At 25.7% G+C, this 18,694-nt stretch overlaps 1 protein-coding gene across 2 annotated transcripts; it reads right to left on the reverse strand.

The window, feature by feature from the left end:
- Positions 1-4,615: 4,615 nt before the first annotated feature.
- LOC100204611 (homeobox protein DLX-1) lies at positions 4,616-10,020 on the reverse strand. Of its 2 annotated transcripts, none has more exons than XM_065810165.1 (3): positions 9,716-10,020; positions 5,888-6,277; positions 4,616-5,332 (listed from the first exon to the last, which is right to left on the reverse strand). In XM_065810165.1, the coding sequence occupies exons 1-3, from the start codon at positions 9,735-9,737 to the stop codon at positions 4,827-4,829; spliced, it is 918 nt and encodes a 305-aa protein (XP_065666237.1). In that variant the 5' UTR covers positions 9,738-10,020; the 3' UTR covers positions 4,616-4,826. The 2 variants fall into 2 exon arrangements, with proteins under 2 accessions (XP_065666237.1, XP_065666238.1); XM_065810166.1 differs by lacking the exon at positions 9,716-10,020 and adding an exon at positions 6,368-6,464.
- Positions 10,021-18,694: the final 8,674 nt, after the last annotated feature.

Below are 18,694 nucleotides of genomic sequence, written 5' to 3' on the forward strand. Positions count from 1 at the left end.
TATTTTGTGTCTGGATCAAAGCTTTCATATGATAAAAAAGCTTTGTTTCAATATATTGAATTTTAAAGCCATAGTGCAATCCTAATTTTTTTTCTTTTTTGAACATACAAGTTTCTTTGTGCAAGTTTAGTTTTATAATCAATTCCTAGAAGTTGATGGCTCAATACCAGGTTTCTTTCTCTTAGGTTTCTCAATGAACTTGATATTAGCACAGTTGGTTGATTATGGCTAGGTTTAAATTGTATTTTTGATGTTTGGGTAAATTTTTGCACACTATATTAACTGCTATATAGTACTTGAAGTCTTGTGACTTTACTTATTTTTATTTTGAACAATATTTTTTCCATGTAAATATATACATTCCGTAAATTTCTAACAATGTATATAACAAGGGTAAGAAGAAGACTTAGAAGTCCTCTTGTCCAACCACTCAATAAATTCCGTTAATATAAAGAACTTTTTTTTTTTATAGTTATTTAGGTGTTGTAAAAATTCACAGAGCACCACGGAATAATCTTTAACCAGAAGTTCACGTCTCCTTACTTACCATTGATGCATGTATACAATCAGAGCCGGCTTTGAACCACGGAGCTCCAGTTCTGAACCATAAAGCTCTAACTACTACACCACTACACCACTACTACTAAACTACTACACCACTGCTTCAAAACTTTCGTACACTATATCATATTAAGAAAATGGAAAAATTAAAAATTTAGAGTTTAGAGGTTAAATTCAAGGTTGAAATAATTTTCATTAAGGATTGAGAAATCATAAACTTACATTTTAAAGCAAATTTAAAGCAACAAAAAACAAACAAACAAAAAAGTAATAAGAAAAACACAATAACAAACAAAAACAAAGACGTAAAAAATGTAAAAACTGTTAATTTAAACTTTTCTACATAAATCAGAATATACACTATTATCCTCTTTATATACGATTGAATAACCATAAGCTTACTTTACACAATCTTAAAAATGATAAGGATGATTTTGATTAAGTTGTTTGATGATCCTTATTAATTCAATTGGACCATGAAATTTAACTTTCCTCGTACGTTTTTTTACTTTTACTGTGCGCATAATATTAGATGCAAGAATGACCAGGAAGGGGGTATTTCAGTGATTCAATTAATGTTAAGATTAAATGATTTAACATTTTCAGTGATTAAGTTAATGCTGTCTTTTAAATAATGTAATGCAGCATTTTATATTATATATTTTCAATTTGAGCAACGCAGAAGTTGGGTCAAGCAACCAGTCTGCTCAGTTTCCCCTACCATAAAACACAATACTTTGCAAAAAATTTTGGCAATATCATTTTTAGCTTCTCCAACTATTGATTCAGTCCATAATGCACAGTACGCTTATAAAGTTGTTGAATTATGTAATTATACGCTAATTACATTGTTATATATGTATAATTATGCATATAATTAACGTATTATATACGTCAATTATACAGACTCAATTTTCTCAGATAAAAAAGTGATTTAAAAAAAACTATTTTCTGCCTGCGGAGTTAAAATTACATTTTAAAGGTCAAAAAGTAACATCGGAATGTTTTTTAAGTTAAATTACGTAGCATTATAAAAGAGATTTTAAAATTGATAAACAAGTATTAGCGTTGTATTTTTGTTAACGTCGAGGTAAAATTAAACATTTTATTAACATCAACGTCAATTTAAACATTTTGTTACCACCGACGTAAACTTAAACCACTTTTTGTCAATTTCACTCCTGATTTTTTATGCTTTTAATTGATTTTGAATAAGCATAAAATTCATTATTGTATTCAATAATAAAAAAGGTATATTGAAACTGCTAAAAAAACGGACAACAATTTACGTGGAATTTTGTCAAATTGAATATTTTTAAATTAAAGCTGCAGGTAAAACAGCATATTAGTAGATTTACGCTAGATTGCTGTATGATTTAATTTTTATTGCTTATCTTAATTTAAATAATCCAATAAAGTCAAGTAATGACAATTTGGCTAAATTAAACTAAATGTCAATTAGACCCAAATCAACACTTCAAAATAATGCATCAATAAAAATAATGTAAATATTGAAAGTAAAATTTGTTGAACATTCTGGGAAAAATGACCTTTTTTTTTTACGTACAAGTTTTAAAATACTTAAGGAAACGATAGCATTAGAAAAAAGAATGTGCTGAAGGCAATTTGAAAATATCTATCAAGTTTGAATGATAAAAAGAGGTTTCTTTTTATCATTCAAACTTGATAGATATTTTCAATATCCATCAAGTTAGAATGATAGTTTATACTTTTCTGTCAAATCATTGAAGAAATGGTGTAATATTAAGGAAGAGAGGGAGGGGAGGAAGGGAAATAAAAATAAAAAACGTCTAGTTAAAGATTGCACACATATGGAAAAGTATCCATCGAAAGTCATCTGAAGCAATGGATTTCTCAATACAGTTGATTTCAGTAATCTTGAAAATCTAAATGAGCTAAATCATAACGAATATCTTGGAGATATTCATAAAAAGACGTTGTTATCTTAAAATACTATTAGGTACAGTTTGGTATTACATATATTTAACTGGAATTTTTTCCTTTTCTAGAGAGCATATATATGTAAACAAACAAACAGCCTCTTTAATAAAAAATTTAATTGTTCACAATTTTAAAAATACCTCAACACCATTTGGTGAAAATTGAAAGAAATACCCTTAAAATTATTAACAAACCACATTTTTGGAGGTATTTGTGTTGGATATAAGCACTTACTTTATTATCAATATATTTTTAGATATGAAAAACACTTTTTACATTCTGTACCTTCTTCTAAGTAAACTAAAACTTAATGAATAATAAGTAACTTTTTTGATTATATAAAAATCACCTGAAGAATATACTTTTAATTTTATAAAAGATGTTATCGAAATTATTTTTTGAAAATATCTTTTATAAATTTTTTTTTGTCTTTTTCAGAATCTTAATTTTTATTGTCATTCATTGATATTGATTGATCATATGATTAGATCTTCATTTGATCTATAAGGTCCGCAACTAAAGATTAAAGTCCACCAACTTCACCATTCAAACGCTAATCAATGACACAAAACTTTCTCTATATAAATGCGTAATATTAGGCAATTAGTAAATATAAAATATAAAGTTATTAGAAACTACAATAAACATAGGAGCAAAATAATCTTGCAAATGTTAGTCGTACTGTATAAAAAATATAATTTAAACATACTTGACGACATATTCTTTGTCTCTCTAGTTATTAGGGTGCTCTATAAAAACCTAAAGAAGAACCATGGGAGAGCATTTAACAAAAACGTTCCTGCCACATGTCGCATATATGAACTAATGTCGCTTATATGACAAGAGAAAGCATTGAACCTTGGACATCTTCATTCAAACGCCAGGGCAATAACTACTGCAACACGGCCGCTATAATGTCGCGGTATTATGTAAATATTATCGTCACGATACCATTTACATAATACCGATAATAATAATTTTGATATTTTAAAATATAGTATCAATTTATATAAGTAAAGCTTATATGAAACTGCTATATTATAATAATATTTTATAATACTATGTTGCAATAAAATTCTATAATGTAATTTTATTTAAGCTTAGCTTAAATAAATTGGTATTATACTATTATATTATTATACTTGGTTATATACTATAAAGTGTACCAATTTTTTTTAAATGTTTAATAATGTTATAATTAATATTAATTTAAAATTTTTATAGATATTTTTAATTTAAAATAAATTAAAAAAAAAAAAGTCGCATCTAACAAAATCAATTAAATTCTCTAATCTATTGCAGAAAATCTAATTCCAAAGCGTTAGTCATTGACGCTTAAAATTTTCAGCTTTCATGCTTGCATTACTGTTTTCAAATAATTTTCGAGGTTGAGTTAGTTTCTAACTTTAAAAAAAAAAAAAAAAAAAAAAAAAAACTCGCCGAAACAATGTGCTCACTTTAGATTAGTAATATTTCTTCTGCTTAAATACAACTCTCGCCAAAACGCGACGTGTTTTTAGGGAGAGTTACTATGTTTTTACTGTTTAAGTAAAAAAAGATTTGTAAATTCCTTACACGGTTTTCACGCTTTTATTTAACAAACATAAAACTGATAAATAATAAATATTTGTAATAAAACAAGCAACAAACCAATAAATATGAAAATTTATTAAGAGTTGTATTGCAATTAGTTTTGAATAAAAATAGCATTGCATTTATATTAAAGAAAAAAATGATTTGCATCCAAACGAGGTTGGACATGATAAGTCCTTCACACTATGGCTGTAATCTGTTTAACAATTTTTGATGTTATCCGAGTATATAAGTATAATAAAAAAATAATAAATGATAATGATGATAATGAAATGAAATTATTAATGAAAATAAAAATAAAGTCATTTAGACTCGAATGTAAATTTGTGTTTAAAAATATTACAAAACATTAGAAGCAAAATTATATTAAGCACAAGAAGCAACGCAAACAATAAAAAACTCATCACGTCAACTTTAGCGGATGGCAACTGATATCAAAAATGGATACAATATACTAAACTGTTGTTATAGAAACATCTTGAGTAAAAAAAATTAAGTGTTTCATATAATAGAAATTTATATTTTCGTTAACTCTGGTATTTACATATTTACAAAAAAGATATTTCTTTTTATAAAAAAGAAAGTTACAAAACAAGGAAAACTAACGCCCTTGCATACCTTGCAAGGTAACACGCTCTTTATCGGTGGACGGTGTAAAACTTCAAGTCTTAGGTTTTGGAAAAAATGTTTAATAAATGTTACATTTCTTTTTACATATGAAAAGAAAAATTGGGACGAGTTATATTTGATCTCATTTCAAGTGGCCTCATATCGCCTGAGACTTGAGTGTATGGAAACATGCTTTCGTGAGTTCCATAGCCTCCATTCATTCGATAATACCACGAGTCCGGTGAAAATGGAGCTGGGCTATGGGAATTATTAGAAAATGAACTAAGATGTGGTGCAACGTGATTAGAATATGGTTTACTGTAATCTGACCACGTATTTAGATTTCCGGTTTGACTAAGGTTTGGTGTTGGGGTCATTTGTCCACCATTTGCTTTAATAATTTTCTTAAATTTCGAACGTTTATTTTGAAACCATATTTTAATTTGAGTTTGAGTGAGTCCCAATCCATGAGCTAGCTCGGCACGTTCTGGAAGCGAAAGATAATGCGTACGTTCAAATGAACGATTTAATTCTCGGAGCTGATGACTCGTAAAAATTGTACGAGGTTTACGTGGAAGCTTGCTGCCTTTGGTTTTTCCCGTTAAATCTAAAATAAAAGAGAACTAATTAAAATTTGTACAAATGAGCTTTTTTGCTTTTGTTTTGACATTTCTAATTTGTTTTTAATATCGAATTTATTTGATTTCCTGCCGCGTTATTGTTAACTAAATATTAAAATTATTTATAATTCTGCATTTTCTTTACTTCAACATGGTGACAAAATACCACAAGTCTAAAACTAATGTTTACAAAATGACAGATAAAATGGTACTCTTAGTTGGAAAAAATATTAAAAACTTAAAACTTCTACCCTGATTTTCTCAGTTTGACACTTTTTGAATTGTGGCACCCTTGATCTGGGTGTACGATATATATATATATATATATATATATATATATATATATATATATATATATATATATATATATATATATATATATATATATATATATATATATATATATATATATATATACACACACACACACATATTTATGACGTATGTTTATTTAAATGACGTATGTTATTTTTTATGAATGTATATTAAAACATAATGGCATAATTATTTTAATAAAATAATAACTATATAATAAAAACTACCTTCATCGTCATCTTCACCTTCACTGTCATTTTTATCGTATGAACTTATTGAAGATTTTTCTAAGTTATTTGGCATATTAGACAATGACGGGTTCATTGACGTTAGATTGCTTGCAAAATTACTAGTTGGAGTATGATCTTTTGAAAAAGCGTTGTAAGGTGAAGTTGAAAAGCTATCAATGCCAGTATATTGTTTTTGCGCAGTTGGAATTCTCGAAAAGGGGTATTGCAGCCCGGATGAATTGTACTTTCCCTCCGTCTCGACTTTGTTGCTGTCTAATGGTGGCACGACGTTCTTTATATTCATGTCGTTATAATTTATTGAATAGCTATCACGATAGTTTTCTGTACTTTTAATCGGAAAATTCATGTCGGGAAAAGGGTATTTGTCTATAATTAAACAGTTTAAAAAAGTTAATTTGTGTATCGAGCTTAACTATATTTACAAGCAATTGACTTTTTTGACGAAATTAAACTAACCAACTTATGGTGATTGAATCCAATAAAAATGTCATTAAATCTAACCTTGCTATTTTATCGAGTGACAAACAAAGGAAAAAAAATTGATTTATGTAACGAGCGTAATCCGATTAGTTGATTGAGGAAATTATACATCACTCGCTTTAATATATTGATCGTTTGCAAACAAATTCAAAAACTCATTGAAGTTCTTGAACCGCCTTTAAAATAGGGCAAGGTTTGTAAGTTTTTTATGATTATGTTTATATATCTTTTTTTTTTTAAACATTCAGCTGACTCTTGTCTGTTTCTAAAAACCTTTCCATTATTTGTAAATAAAATTGTTCAAGAAAACTTGTTTTTTGCACCCCAAATGCTCCAAAAAGTATCAACGACCGCTGAATAGCAGTTTAGGTCGTTTGTTTTTAGTTTCAACGCCATAATTATAATCGCATTAAATCTAGGAACTGAGTTTGTTTACGCCTAATTTGGCAAAAGTCAACTACATCTCAAATTTTAATACATTCAATTTAAAAAAATGTTTATCAAAATTAATTCATACTCAAACAGTTTTTAGAAATTGCCTTTTTTTTAAATAAGAAATTTCAACACCAAAATGAAAAGGTCACAAAATTTCGGCTTTGAAAAAAAAATAGAGGTAAGAAAAATAATAAATAATAATAATAGTATACGAGATGCAACTTAACATCTTTTAGGTACACATAAAACAAGAAAAAAAAATGCATAAAGAAAAAACGATAGCATATTTCAAACACTTTGGTTGTGTCCCAATTCTAACAAATATATGTTAAAATTGGGACACAACCAAACAAAAATACGCAACCAAACCAAAATTGAGGAAAGAGATTAGGACTTTTCACGAAATTAAATCCTAAGCGTTCGTACCTGTTATAAATACAATGTTTATTAAAGTAATTTTCTATTTTCAAAACCGCAAAAACTAATTTAATTAAATTTAGCTTATTAAGAAATTTTCCATCAATAAAGTTTTTTTACAACAAATAATTATTGCAACGATTTGTAACAATATAATATAAATAACTTTTACAATAATAACATAAATTTTAAACAAGTAAAAGTATAAAATGCAAAATCGATATATTTAAAAAAAAAAATTTTTTTTTATGTTTAGGATTTATTTAGTTCACAAAAGTATAAGAAACATTTCACGAAAAAAAAAAATAAATAAATAAATTATTAGAAAAAAAATCATAATAATTTATAGACTTTTTAATTAATATGTAAAAAGTTAAATCTTTACTACTTTAAAGAGGGGGGAGGGGATGTTTAATGACAGTATTGATTTTCATCATTTGAAAATTTATCAAAAAGTGTGCCAAAAATTAATCCAATAACAAAATTAGTAAAAAAATCTTCTATCTGATTTTAGTTCAGCTAGCACACTATAAACATTATATATTCAATAAAAATCAAGTTTTTGTCTAGATCTCCTTAAAATTGTCGAGTTTTGGTTCACCCCGTTCATTTTTTATTGATATAGGAAAAACAGTATAATTACAGGTTATGAAAATAGCTAGAGATAAAGATCAAAGAAGAATGCCGGGATTAGTTTTTTGTCGTCATTCTTTTTTGCTGAGTTTTTAATAAAGCTTCCTGATTTGCGTTTGCTAAAGTTTATTTTTTCAATAAAAAGTTGACATAGAAAATACTTTTTCTTTTTTATTTTTCTATTTTAGGTTTTTTTATTTTTTACTTGATTATTAGTGAATTTTTTCTGTTTGTTTTGAGACAAAATGTAAATAATAAAGATACATATAAAACTACATGTTTATATAAAAAGTGCATTTGTGTTCAGTTTTTCCGATATTGGAGATAAAGTATAAAAGGAGGCGTTTTATAATGGAACGTTAATATCTTCATAATAGCCAGAAAAAGATAAGTTTAAAGCGATATACAAAAGGCGATTATAATATTTTTTTTCTCGCTCATGTTTACTCTTTCATCTCGCTTATCAATTTCAAAATTTTATGTTTATATTTATATGTCAGATAAATAACTGAGAAATTTTTGCGAATTTTTAAATATCTAATAAAGGAGAAATCCTTCTTGTTTTAAAAAAAAATTCAAAATGTTTTGTTTTATTTTGTAAAAATTACTTTTAACAATATTCAAATAACTGATAAAAATAAAAATAAACAACAATAGCAAAAAAAAATTTCAAATCGGTAATTAATTGCAGATAATTTTTAAATTTTCAGATTTTAGCATTTCTTAAATTACAAATCCTATAATTGTCTAATTGAAGCAAATATGGTAACATAACAGCAATAAAGTATATAACATGTAAATAATTATGTAAATAATTATAAATATAACATAAAGTAACAGCGATATATGCAACAACGCAAACTTTTTTGTGTCTATTATCTAAGCTGAATTTTTTTTAGCAGACCTGTGATTAACAGAAAAATATTGGTTTGCAATATTTAAAAAAAGTTTATTTCTTCTAGTTAAAGATAAAAATGAATTCATCCATACATAGTATTATATGATAGAAAGTGCAATGGTAAAATAATAATAGGTTGGTTGAATTATGGAAACTTTTACTTTGTTATTGACAATCCTTGTTTCCTCCAAAAGCTTTAAGAGTGCAATATATTTAATAAAATATCTCAAAAAAAAATGTGTTTCTGCATGTATGTATGGATTTATTTATTTAAAACAAATTATCTTACAAGATAAGTTTGTTAAAAATAATTGAGATAGTTAAAATATTATTGTTATGTGATAATTGAAATTTTTTTTTATAGTTACAACGGTTACATATAGTGGTAATTATAAGAACTTATTAAATGGTTGAAATAGACAGGCTCTTGATAATTTTAGTCGCATGCTAGAAAATATACTACAAAACTTATCATTTTAATCATCCATTAAACTGCATACACATTTATACATACACATACATACATACATACATACATACATACATACATACATACATACATACATACATACATACATACATACATACATACATACATACATACATACATACATACATACATACATACATACATACATACATACATACATACATACATACATACATACATACATACATACATACATCATACATACATACATACATACATACATACATACATACATACATACATACATACATACATACATACATACATACATACATACATACATACATACATACATACATACATACATACATACATACATACATACATACATACATACATACATACATACATACATACATACATACATACATACAAACATACATACATACATGCATACATATTTAGGTATGCATATATGCGTTTATGAGGAATGTTAAAGAGTATTTCTAACCTTTAATTGTACTTTCAATCATTTCAGAAATAACTTCTGCAATCTTTGTTGTCTATTTAAAGACAATTGTCAAATTAGCGTTAATTTATATAGAAATTTTAAAGTCCCTTAAAAAAAGACTGGTTATTGGCAATGACGTAAAATGTTTAATTAAAAAGAAAAACAGTCGATTCCAGTTTCCGACTAGACCTTGTACTTCCACCCTTCCACTTCCATCCGTAAGAAATGATGCCTCTAGTTAATCGCCTTGGGCGTCTTATAATCCTTATGTTAAAGTGTTTTTTTATTAGTGCTAAGTAAAAAAAAAAACTTTTAATAATAAATATCATTTTCAAATTACCAATACCATAAAAATGTATAGATTTTAAAGATCTGAAAAATTTTGTTATGAATATAACAAAGTATAAAATATCTTTAATTGCATTAAGTTTTTGTGACGTGCATAAAATTAGATTTATGAAATCCAAAATAAAAATTTTTATAAAAAACTCTGAAAGCTTTCAGCAAAAAAGAGCAAAAAAATAAAAATTGTTAAACCATCAATAAAAAAAAAAAAAATTCAAGAGCAATTTGATAGGTTTGAAAAGTTTGAGTTTTGTTGTTCTTTTTTAAAGTTCAATCAGCAGCCAATAATAATCTTAAAATACCTTACGTAATCTTCATCATTAAAATGTGCATAATTGTTTTACTGGATTATTTTCTGTCCTTTACTAGTGCTAATCTTTTTTTCTTTATGAGTTTGATGACGTGTTTAAACCTAAACCATTTTTAAAATCATGTAATCGAGTTCATTTGAATTTCTCCTTTTTCATAAAAAAAAGATCCTAAAACTGCCGAACAAAGCTTATTAATAATAAGCATTAAAATTTTTAAAATGCTCTTCATCATTAAACGCGCGTGTTTTGTTTTTCCTAACTATTACCAGATGCATTTAAGATATACACATACGCACATTTAAAGACGTGTTAATAAATATGCAACTATATTTTTGTAATTTCGTTGTCACTGACAAAGTATTTTAAAGGTTTTATATACCTAAGCTGTATGCGACATTGACTTGAGGTCAAATTTATAAAATGCGTCGGTTTAAAGGCTGGTGCCGGCTGGTTACCTATATATAAATTTTGAAATTCCTTAAAAAATTATCGTGTATATATGATAATGAGGAATGATAGCGAAATAGATACTACAATCCCAAATATTTTAACTTCTCGTTAACTTCTCCCTAATTATATAAAAGGACAAAACTATGCTTCAATTCTTGAAAGACTGAAAATGAAACCGTTTAAATGATAACCGTTGCATGACGGTTTAAGATTCCTTTAAAAAAAAAAAGATAAAAGAATAGAATCTTTTAGTTATTGATCTGGAGAAGAACAAAACAAATCCGAAAATATTTAAATCAATTTGAAATACCTTGAAAAGAACTAAAAATGAACTCTTTATTTAAGAAATCAGCGTTTAGCGACCTTTAGCTGTTTACAACAGAAGTATTTACAAAAACTGTAAAACTGTTTATGAAGATTTAATTATTTTTTCCAAAAAATTTTCCAACAATGAGAACAAATTCTGTTTCCAAACAATTGAACAACAAAAAAAAATATTATATAAAAATAGCAGTTAAATATAAAAGAAAAAATGAGATAGAAAAAAACGTTTTAACTTTTAATGAAAATATGTTTGGTTGGACTTTTAAAAAAAAAACCTGCCCAACTTGATGCAAAAATGAGATGGTTATTGCTATGTGACTTTATTAGAACTTATTTATCTATTTTAATTTATGAACAACGATTTTTACTTATTTTATTTGTTAAATATTTCTTTTTTTGTTTGTTTAGTAGTTTATAATAAAATTTAAGGAAAAAAGCGTTTTAACTTTTAATGAAAATATGTTTAGTTGGACTTTTAAGAAAAAAACCTGCCCAACTTGATACAAAATGAGAATAAATCATCAATTAAATGGAAGCCGAAATTTTTACGAAGTGACGCAGTTGTTATACATTGCCGAAATAAAAGCGGATGTTAAAGTTATGCAGATATGCGTGGAGAATATACACGAAGCTATATAAAACTTCCACAACCAACACTTGGATATTGCTTATAATACTATTTAACGCTATTATGATTCGAAACTTTTTAATAATAATGACAATACTAGAATATATATACTTTACTTAAACAATAAATTATTACTACTTTGTTAAAGTTAATACCATATAGAAAACAAAATTTATTTGACGATGGCGAGCTAACAACTATTTTAATTAGTTTAGCCAAAATGATTTCCCACAACTATATGGTGACGTCGGTTCAGTTAATTTACCCACAATTAAATACCACGAAATTATATGGAATTTATCTTTAAACGCAGAGGTGACATTACGAAAACGTTCCCATACAAGAGAGGTAAAAGAAGAAAAAGAAAAGAAAAGTAGCCTCATTTTAATAAATTACCTCGTTACAAAGAGAAGAATGATAATAGACAGTACACGCTAAATAGTATTATTTTGCAAATTAATTTGACATTCTTGCGACAATTGCTGAGTTTTATTAGTTCTCAGAACAAAAAATTAAAAGTAAACGTGTCCTAGGTTTTTTTTTGTGTCCTTTTTTAACGTGTCCTAGGTTTTGTCGTTAGTTACACCTTAAACAGCATTTCGTTATAAACTTACAAGATAAGTTATAAAAATATAATAAAATTTTTAAATAAAGATTGTAAATCATATACAAAAGAACGCGAAGACTCGAAGAAGTTCGTCTTGTCGTCAAGAATCGCTAAAATGATAAGATTTCTCTTGTTAATTAAAGCATTAAAAGATAAACAAATTATTTACATTTTTTTTATACTGAAGATTCCGTTTATAAATATAAATAGGGGAAATACTAAAAATTATTGAAAGTATAAATCATTAATTGTTAAAGTTATGTCTTAGAGCTTTTGCTTAATACGAGTTGTATTTGCATTGTTAAATAAAGACCCGAGTAAAATATTTTAAAACTATTTTGTTCCATAAAAAATGATTCGCGAAAAGTCATAATTTAACTAAAAGTCATAATTTAAAAGTATACTAAAATTCATTTGAAAAAAATAGATTCTCAATAAAATTATCATTGCGCAAAATGTACATTTTACGTAATAAAACTACTATGCCAAATAATATATATTTATAATATAATTAATAAAGATAGAAAAATTTTTTTTTTTTTTTTGACAAATGCAAATCATAAAACGAAAGGGAGGAAGAATTGGTTTTACATTTGAAAATGAAACAAAGAATATTATAATGATTACGTTGATATACATTTGGTGCATTCATTTTGGTGCATTCATTTTGGTGCATATATTTTTCTTAATATAGATTTTTTTCACAATGGTGACAATCTTTTTCATATTGCTGAGTATTTTTTTCCTATTTTTTCCTATCTAAGTACAAAAAGGACATTTGGGGACATTATATGTGGGTAAGTAGCTATCTGCAAAACGTGGCTCATTTGGAAAATACTAAAATAAGACACAATCTAATTTTTGGATTATGTCTCGAATGACTTACGATAATCAGGGGAAGCAATTGAAATAATTTTTATCATATTACCCTTCTTGGGAAGCGTAATATGATAGGAAAGGGGAATGGGAATAATTTTTGAGTTAATTAACTCATAAACTTTTTTTTTTTAATAAAAATTTATTAAATCATATTAAATATAGTAACCAACAATACATAAAACTCATTGATTTTTTAAAAAATAATAACTTATCACAAAATTATTGAAAACTCAACAAATTTAGGAAGCTGTTCATAAAAGTTCATAAAGTTTAATGTTTTCATTCTAATGTTTATAACAAGTATTCTTCAAAGTTTTAGATAAATGAATAAAAATAAAAATTTGCTTTACAAACAAATTTTTCTTTATGTTATTATTTAACTTTTTTCTTTTAAAAAATATTTCTTTATATTGTATTGAGTGCCGAATTGGCAATTCTATTTATGTCTTACATCCGTATTACCAACATAGCGGTAATTATGTGACTCTAATACATATATTAGATTGGAATTTTAAGAGCAATTATGACTTGCATTCTAAGAGATTTCTTTATTTTTAATACTCTTGCTCAACTAGAAACACTGCCCACGGGGGAAAAAATGACATTTATGTTCAGAGTTTATTTGTGTTTATATAATATATAGAAACAAATAAACACACATGTACAAAGAGAGGAAGTGAAAGACTTAAACAACCAACAAGCTTTTTTTTCAAAATATTTGACTTTTTTTAGTCAAAAGTTGAGTACTAAAAGCTTTCTTTAGTTTTTTTTATTATATAAATTTTACACAAGCAATGTGTCTACAAATATATATATATATATATATATATATATATATATATATATATATATATATATATATATATATATATGTATACATATAAATATATATATATATATATATATATATATATATATATATATATATATATATATATATATTTTAACTGGAATTATTTCACAAACTTTTTTTGTCAGGTAAAAATCTGACAAAAGTTCCTTCACGCATTCAAATTTTTTTTTTCCTCATACTTTTCAAAGAATTGAAAACTTTTATAGTTTGAATCGAAAAAAGTGGAAGAAACAAGATTAAATAATTATAAAAGTTTAATTCTTTATAAATATTCTCAAATTTTTGTTTGCAAAAATTTGCTTAATTCAAGTCATGTACTGGCTTCGTTTTCTAACATTTTCAATATTTTCAAGATAACTTTCACTTTTATGTTGTGTAGATGTATATAAAACTGTATTTCTTGATGTTTTAAAATAATATATATATATATATATATATTTATATGTATATATATATATATATGCATATATATATATATATATATATATATATATATATATATATATATATATATATATATATATATATATATATATATATATATATTTATATATATATGCAGCACGTACGGCCGTGGCTTGAGTGCTTGCTTTATAAGCAGGAGACATGTTCGAGACCATGTTCGAAACGGGCTCTGGACATATTATCGCGTCACGGTAAGTAAGGAGGCGGGAACTTCCTGGTTAAATGCACTTCCGCGGTGCTCTGTTAACGGTCTTGTTAGGTCTTCTTAGGTGCCCTAAGAAGACCTAACAAGACCGTTAGGTCTTCTTAGGGCACCTAAAAAAAAATAAAATAAAATATATATATATATATCATATTTATAATCTTGGCATCCGGAGCTGCATACCGTCTTCGCTCCTGGATCTTGGCTCCTACACATACACAGCTCCGTAACTGGGTTTTTTAACTAGGGATTTTCTCGCCAGAGGAAGATTACTTGTATTGTTCCTTCATTATTTGATCTTGTCATAAATATAGATATTTTTGTTAGTTTATTTTAAAAATATAGTAAATTTAAACAATTAAAGGTAATAAAAAAGTTGTATATTGAATTTGCAGAAAATAGACGTAATTAATAAGAAAAAAATATTATTATAAAAAATTATTATAAAAAATATTAAATGGAAAAAAGTGTAGAAATAATTCTAGTATTTACGATATCAAATATTTAATAGCTTTCTGATCCAATTAACATTGTCTTAATTTTGTTTGTTTAATTAGTTAATGGAACAAAAATTAACTTAGTATTAGTTATTAAAAAAAACTGATAGCAGTATAGTAAATAAAGTAATGGGCATTTATACTTAGGAAAGAGTAGAGAGAAATGGGACGCGGGAAAAGTGGGACAGTCCAATAATTCTAGTTAGAAGTGTTGCCTAATTACTGTTATTTAATGAAAACAAATTAATTTTTTGCCCACTTTTTAGCTGACATTGTCTTGTCTCTCTCTCTGTGATAGAAACCTCTTTCGATAGTAACTCTAAAAAGTATTTTTTGCTTGGACTCATGTAAGTTTGTTGTTACTTTATTCCTATTTATTGTTTGTGTAAACGTTTGTAGTATAATGACCAGATTCAAAACTTATTCTTTTATTGCACTGTAAATAAGGACTTTTGCTCACCATGGTTACGTTTAAAAATACTAACTCAGACCATAGTCAATAGGAGTTATACTTAGTCAACAGAAGTTATAGGGATAACGTCTATTGACTATGATAAGACTTATAAATTAAAATTTTTTAATCTAAATCATCACATGTAACTTTGTGCCCTTTATATAAGAATTGGTAAGTGAGTTGGTATGCAATCATAAAAACTGATTTTAAATTTTAAATTATACATTGGTTTTTACTTTCAACAAGTTTCCAAACACGCGACTGAATTAAAATGTACTATATAACTTAACCATGTTTAAATAAACTAATGTTGAATCAATTATGAAGCTAAATAACATAACTAAACCTAAATAATATTTCAAAAATTTTAATTGTTGAAAACTTTTTAAAAACATTAAAGTAATCTTTTAGTTGTGAAGAAATTGAATTTTTGTATTTTATTTAATAAATTGCAAGGTTCAGGCATTTTTCAGAACTCACATTAACTATGTTGAGCTGAGACAAAACAGCTACTAATTATTTCATATATATACATCAGCTATTGTAATATATACATCGGCTATTGTAATATATACATGACTATTGTAATATAACCTAGACAAGCGCCTATTCTACATCATTAAAAAATATATAATACAAAATGATTCGTTTAATTGCGTTTAAAACGCAATTACACAAGTCATATCGTATTTAATGTAGATAAATATGCTCACGCCAAACGGTTACTTCAGGAAATTAAAACTCTTAATTGCCATAATTAAAGTATATATAAAATAAGTATCTTTCAAAACTTACCATTAAAATACCAAACTAAACGGTTTCTGAAACTCATTCATAGTAGATTTTAAATATTATTTATAAATACCACTTCAATTTTAAAATAGGTTAAATTTTAACATAGGTTAGCGGGGATCTTTTTTTGAATATAAAATATTTTATATAAAAAAATACAACCTCTTAAAAAAAGTTTCAATTTTGTGTATGAAACAAACAATAAGACTTGAAGCAAAGAAATAAGAGTATTCTACTTTTAATTTTTTTATTTTATGAAGTCAAGTAACAAAGTAACGAAGTCAAGTAACAAAGTAATGAAGTCAAGTAACAAAGTAATGAAGTCAAGTAACAAAGTAACGAAGTTAAGTAACGACGTAACAAAGTTAATTAACGAAGTTAAGTAACGAGGAATGTATTCAAATCAATCATACTGTAAAGAAGTTAACATTTTATTATCGCAATACACATAACAAAGTTAAACAATAATATTACCTCCTAATATTTTTTACTTATTAATGCAATTTTCGAAACTTCAGAAAATGCAAGCATTTGTAAAAACAACTAATTTTTTATATAACGATAGGTTTAAGGCATAATAGCATATGTTCATTTTTACTAAATAAGATCTAACTTGTTATTAAATTTCCTGATATAAGGCAAAATGTTGTATAACCAACTGACCTATCTAGACTAGCAACACCCATTAACATCAACTTTATTGGTAAACTTACGCCCCGAACCAATATTGAACTGTATTGGTATAATATTTTTCACAATTAAGAACTTACATAAATTAAGTATTTTAAAAATATCATAACAGTGATATTTCATAATATCTAAATATTTTTAGTTTGCAATTAAAAACTTTATTATTATTTCATCACTATAAAATTAAAGACATAAACTATTTTGCTATATAACAATCAATATTAACGCTAATCATCTAAAACAATGTAATATACTATCTATTAATTTATATTTTTACTTATATATTATATGGTATTTATAAATTAGTATTTAATTAGTAATAATGAATTACAACTTTATTTTTAAAAACTATAAAATGAATAAGTTTTTGTGGTGGTTACAAAAAGGTAGTTACTAAAGGTAGTTACTAAAGAATTTTAAAAGTATAACATATCACCAATTGAAAAATTTAGTTCTTTGAGCTTTTGTTTAAAAGAGTTTTAAAGCTTCGTTTAAATGAATTGTAGTTATTTCGGTGAATAAAAAATGAGAAAAGTATTTAAATTTATTTTGTCCCTTAAAAAAAAGTCGGCGAAAAGCAACGCAAAGTTTACTAAAATTTGTTTGAAAAAAAGGCTGGGTATATTTAATATAATAATCGTTGCGCGAATTTTTTTTTATTTTAATCTCTTAACAAATACAAATCCTTAAAAATAGCCGAGACAAGCCAATTTTAAATTTGAACGTAAAACAAAGAGTATTAAAAATATAAAGTTCATATTTCCAAGGCTTGGGGCCAGAACGGCGTTGTACACTTTTCTAAATTTTGAGTAAAAGCGATTTGAAATCTTAAATCAACATAAAAAATCTAATGCTTTTTTTAATAAGTTGAAAAGTGTACATATGCCATTCTGGCTCCAAGCCTTCGATTTATTAAAAGTTTTTATTTCCATGAACAAAGACCTGACATTTAGTTTAATTTAAAATATATAAGACATGCTTTTGTTGACAATAAAGAGGTTTAAGTTAATTTTTATTTATACTACCCCAAGTAATGTTTGCATTATTTAAAATAAGAGTAAGATAAATGTAAAATAAAAGAAATATATAATTAGGGATCGCTGGTTACAGTGTTCGGTAACTTTACCGTATATAATAACTTTACGGTATACTTTTTTAATAACTTTACGGAATACTTTACCGTATACTTGGTACACTAAAAGTTATACCTATTTATTTTTTTGTGTGATTTTTTTTGGTCTGACTTGATAATTTAATAATTAATTAATTATTATTATATTTTCCTAATGAATTAAATTGCTACACCTAATTTATTGTATGACTTATCCTTATTAAAGTGCTTTTATCTTTAATTTTTTAATAGCAATCCATTATCAAGTGATTGATAGCAATCCATTGCTATCAATCAAGTGATTGCTGATTTTGATCAAAGACTTTTTTATTTATTTAGTGAGAATCTGAAACCAATGGTTAATAGTAAAA

The sequence above is a fragment of the Hydra vulgaris genome, chromosome 11, assembly GCF_038396675.1.
Source record: "Hydra vulgaris chromosome 11, alternate assembly HydraT2T_AEP".
Taxonomy (NCBI): domain Eukaryota; kingdom Metazoa; phylum Cnidaria; class Hydrozoa; order Anthoathecata; family Hydridae; genus Hydra; species Hydra vulgaris.

Excerpts from the sequence above, each read along its gene's own strand:
- LOC100204611 (XM_065810165.1), bottom strand. The coding sequence starts at position 9,737 with ATGATTGAAAGTACAATTAAAG. Across the intron at positions 6,278-9,715 it reads GATTGAAAGTACAATTAAAG|ACAAATACCCTTTTCCCGAC; the intron begins GTTAGAAATACT and ends GTTTAATTATAG. Across the intron at positions 5,333-5,887 it reads AGGTGAAGATGACGATGAAG|ATTTAACGGGAAAAACCAAA; the intron begins GTAGTTTTTATT and ends CTTTTATTTTAG.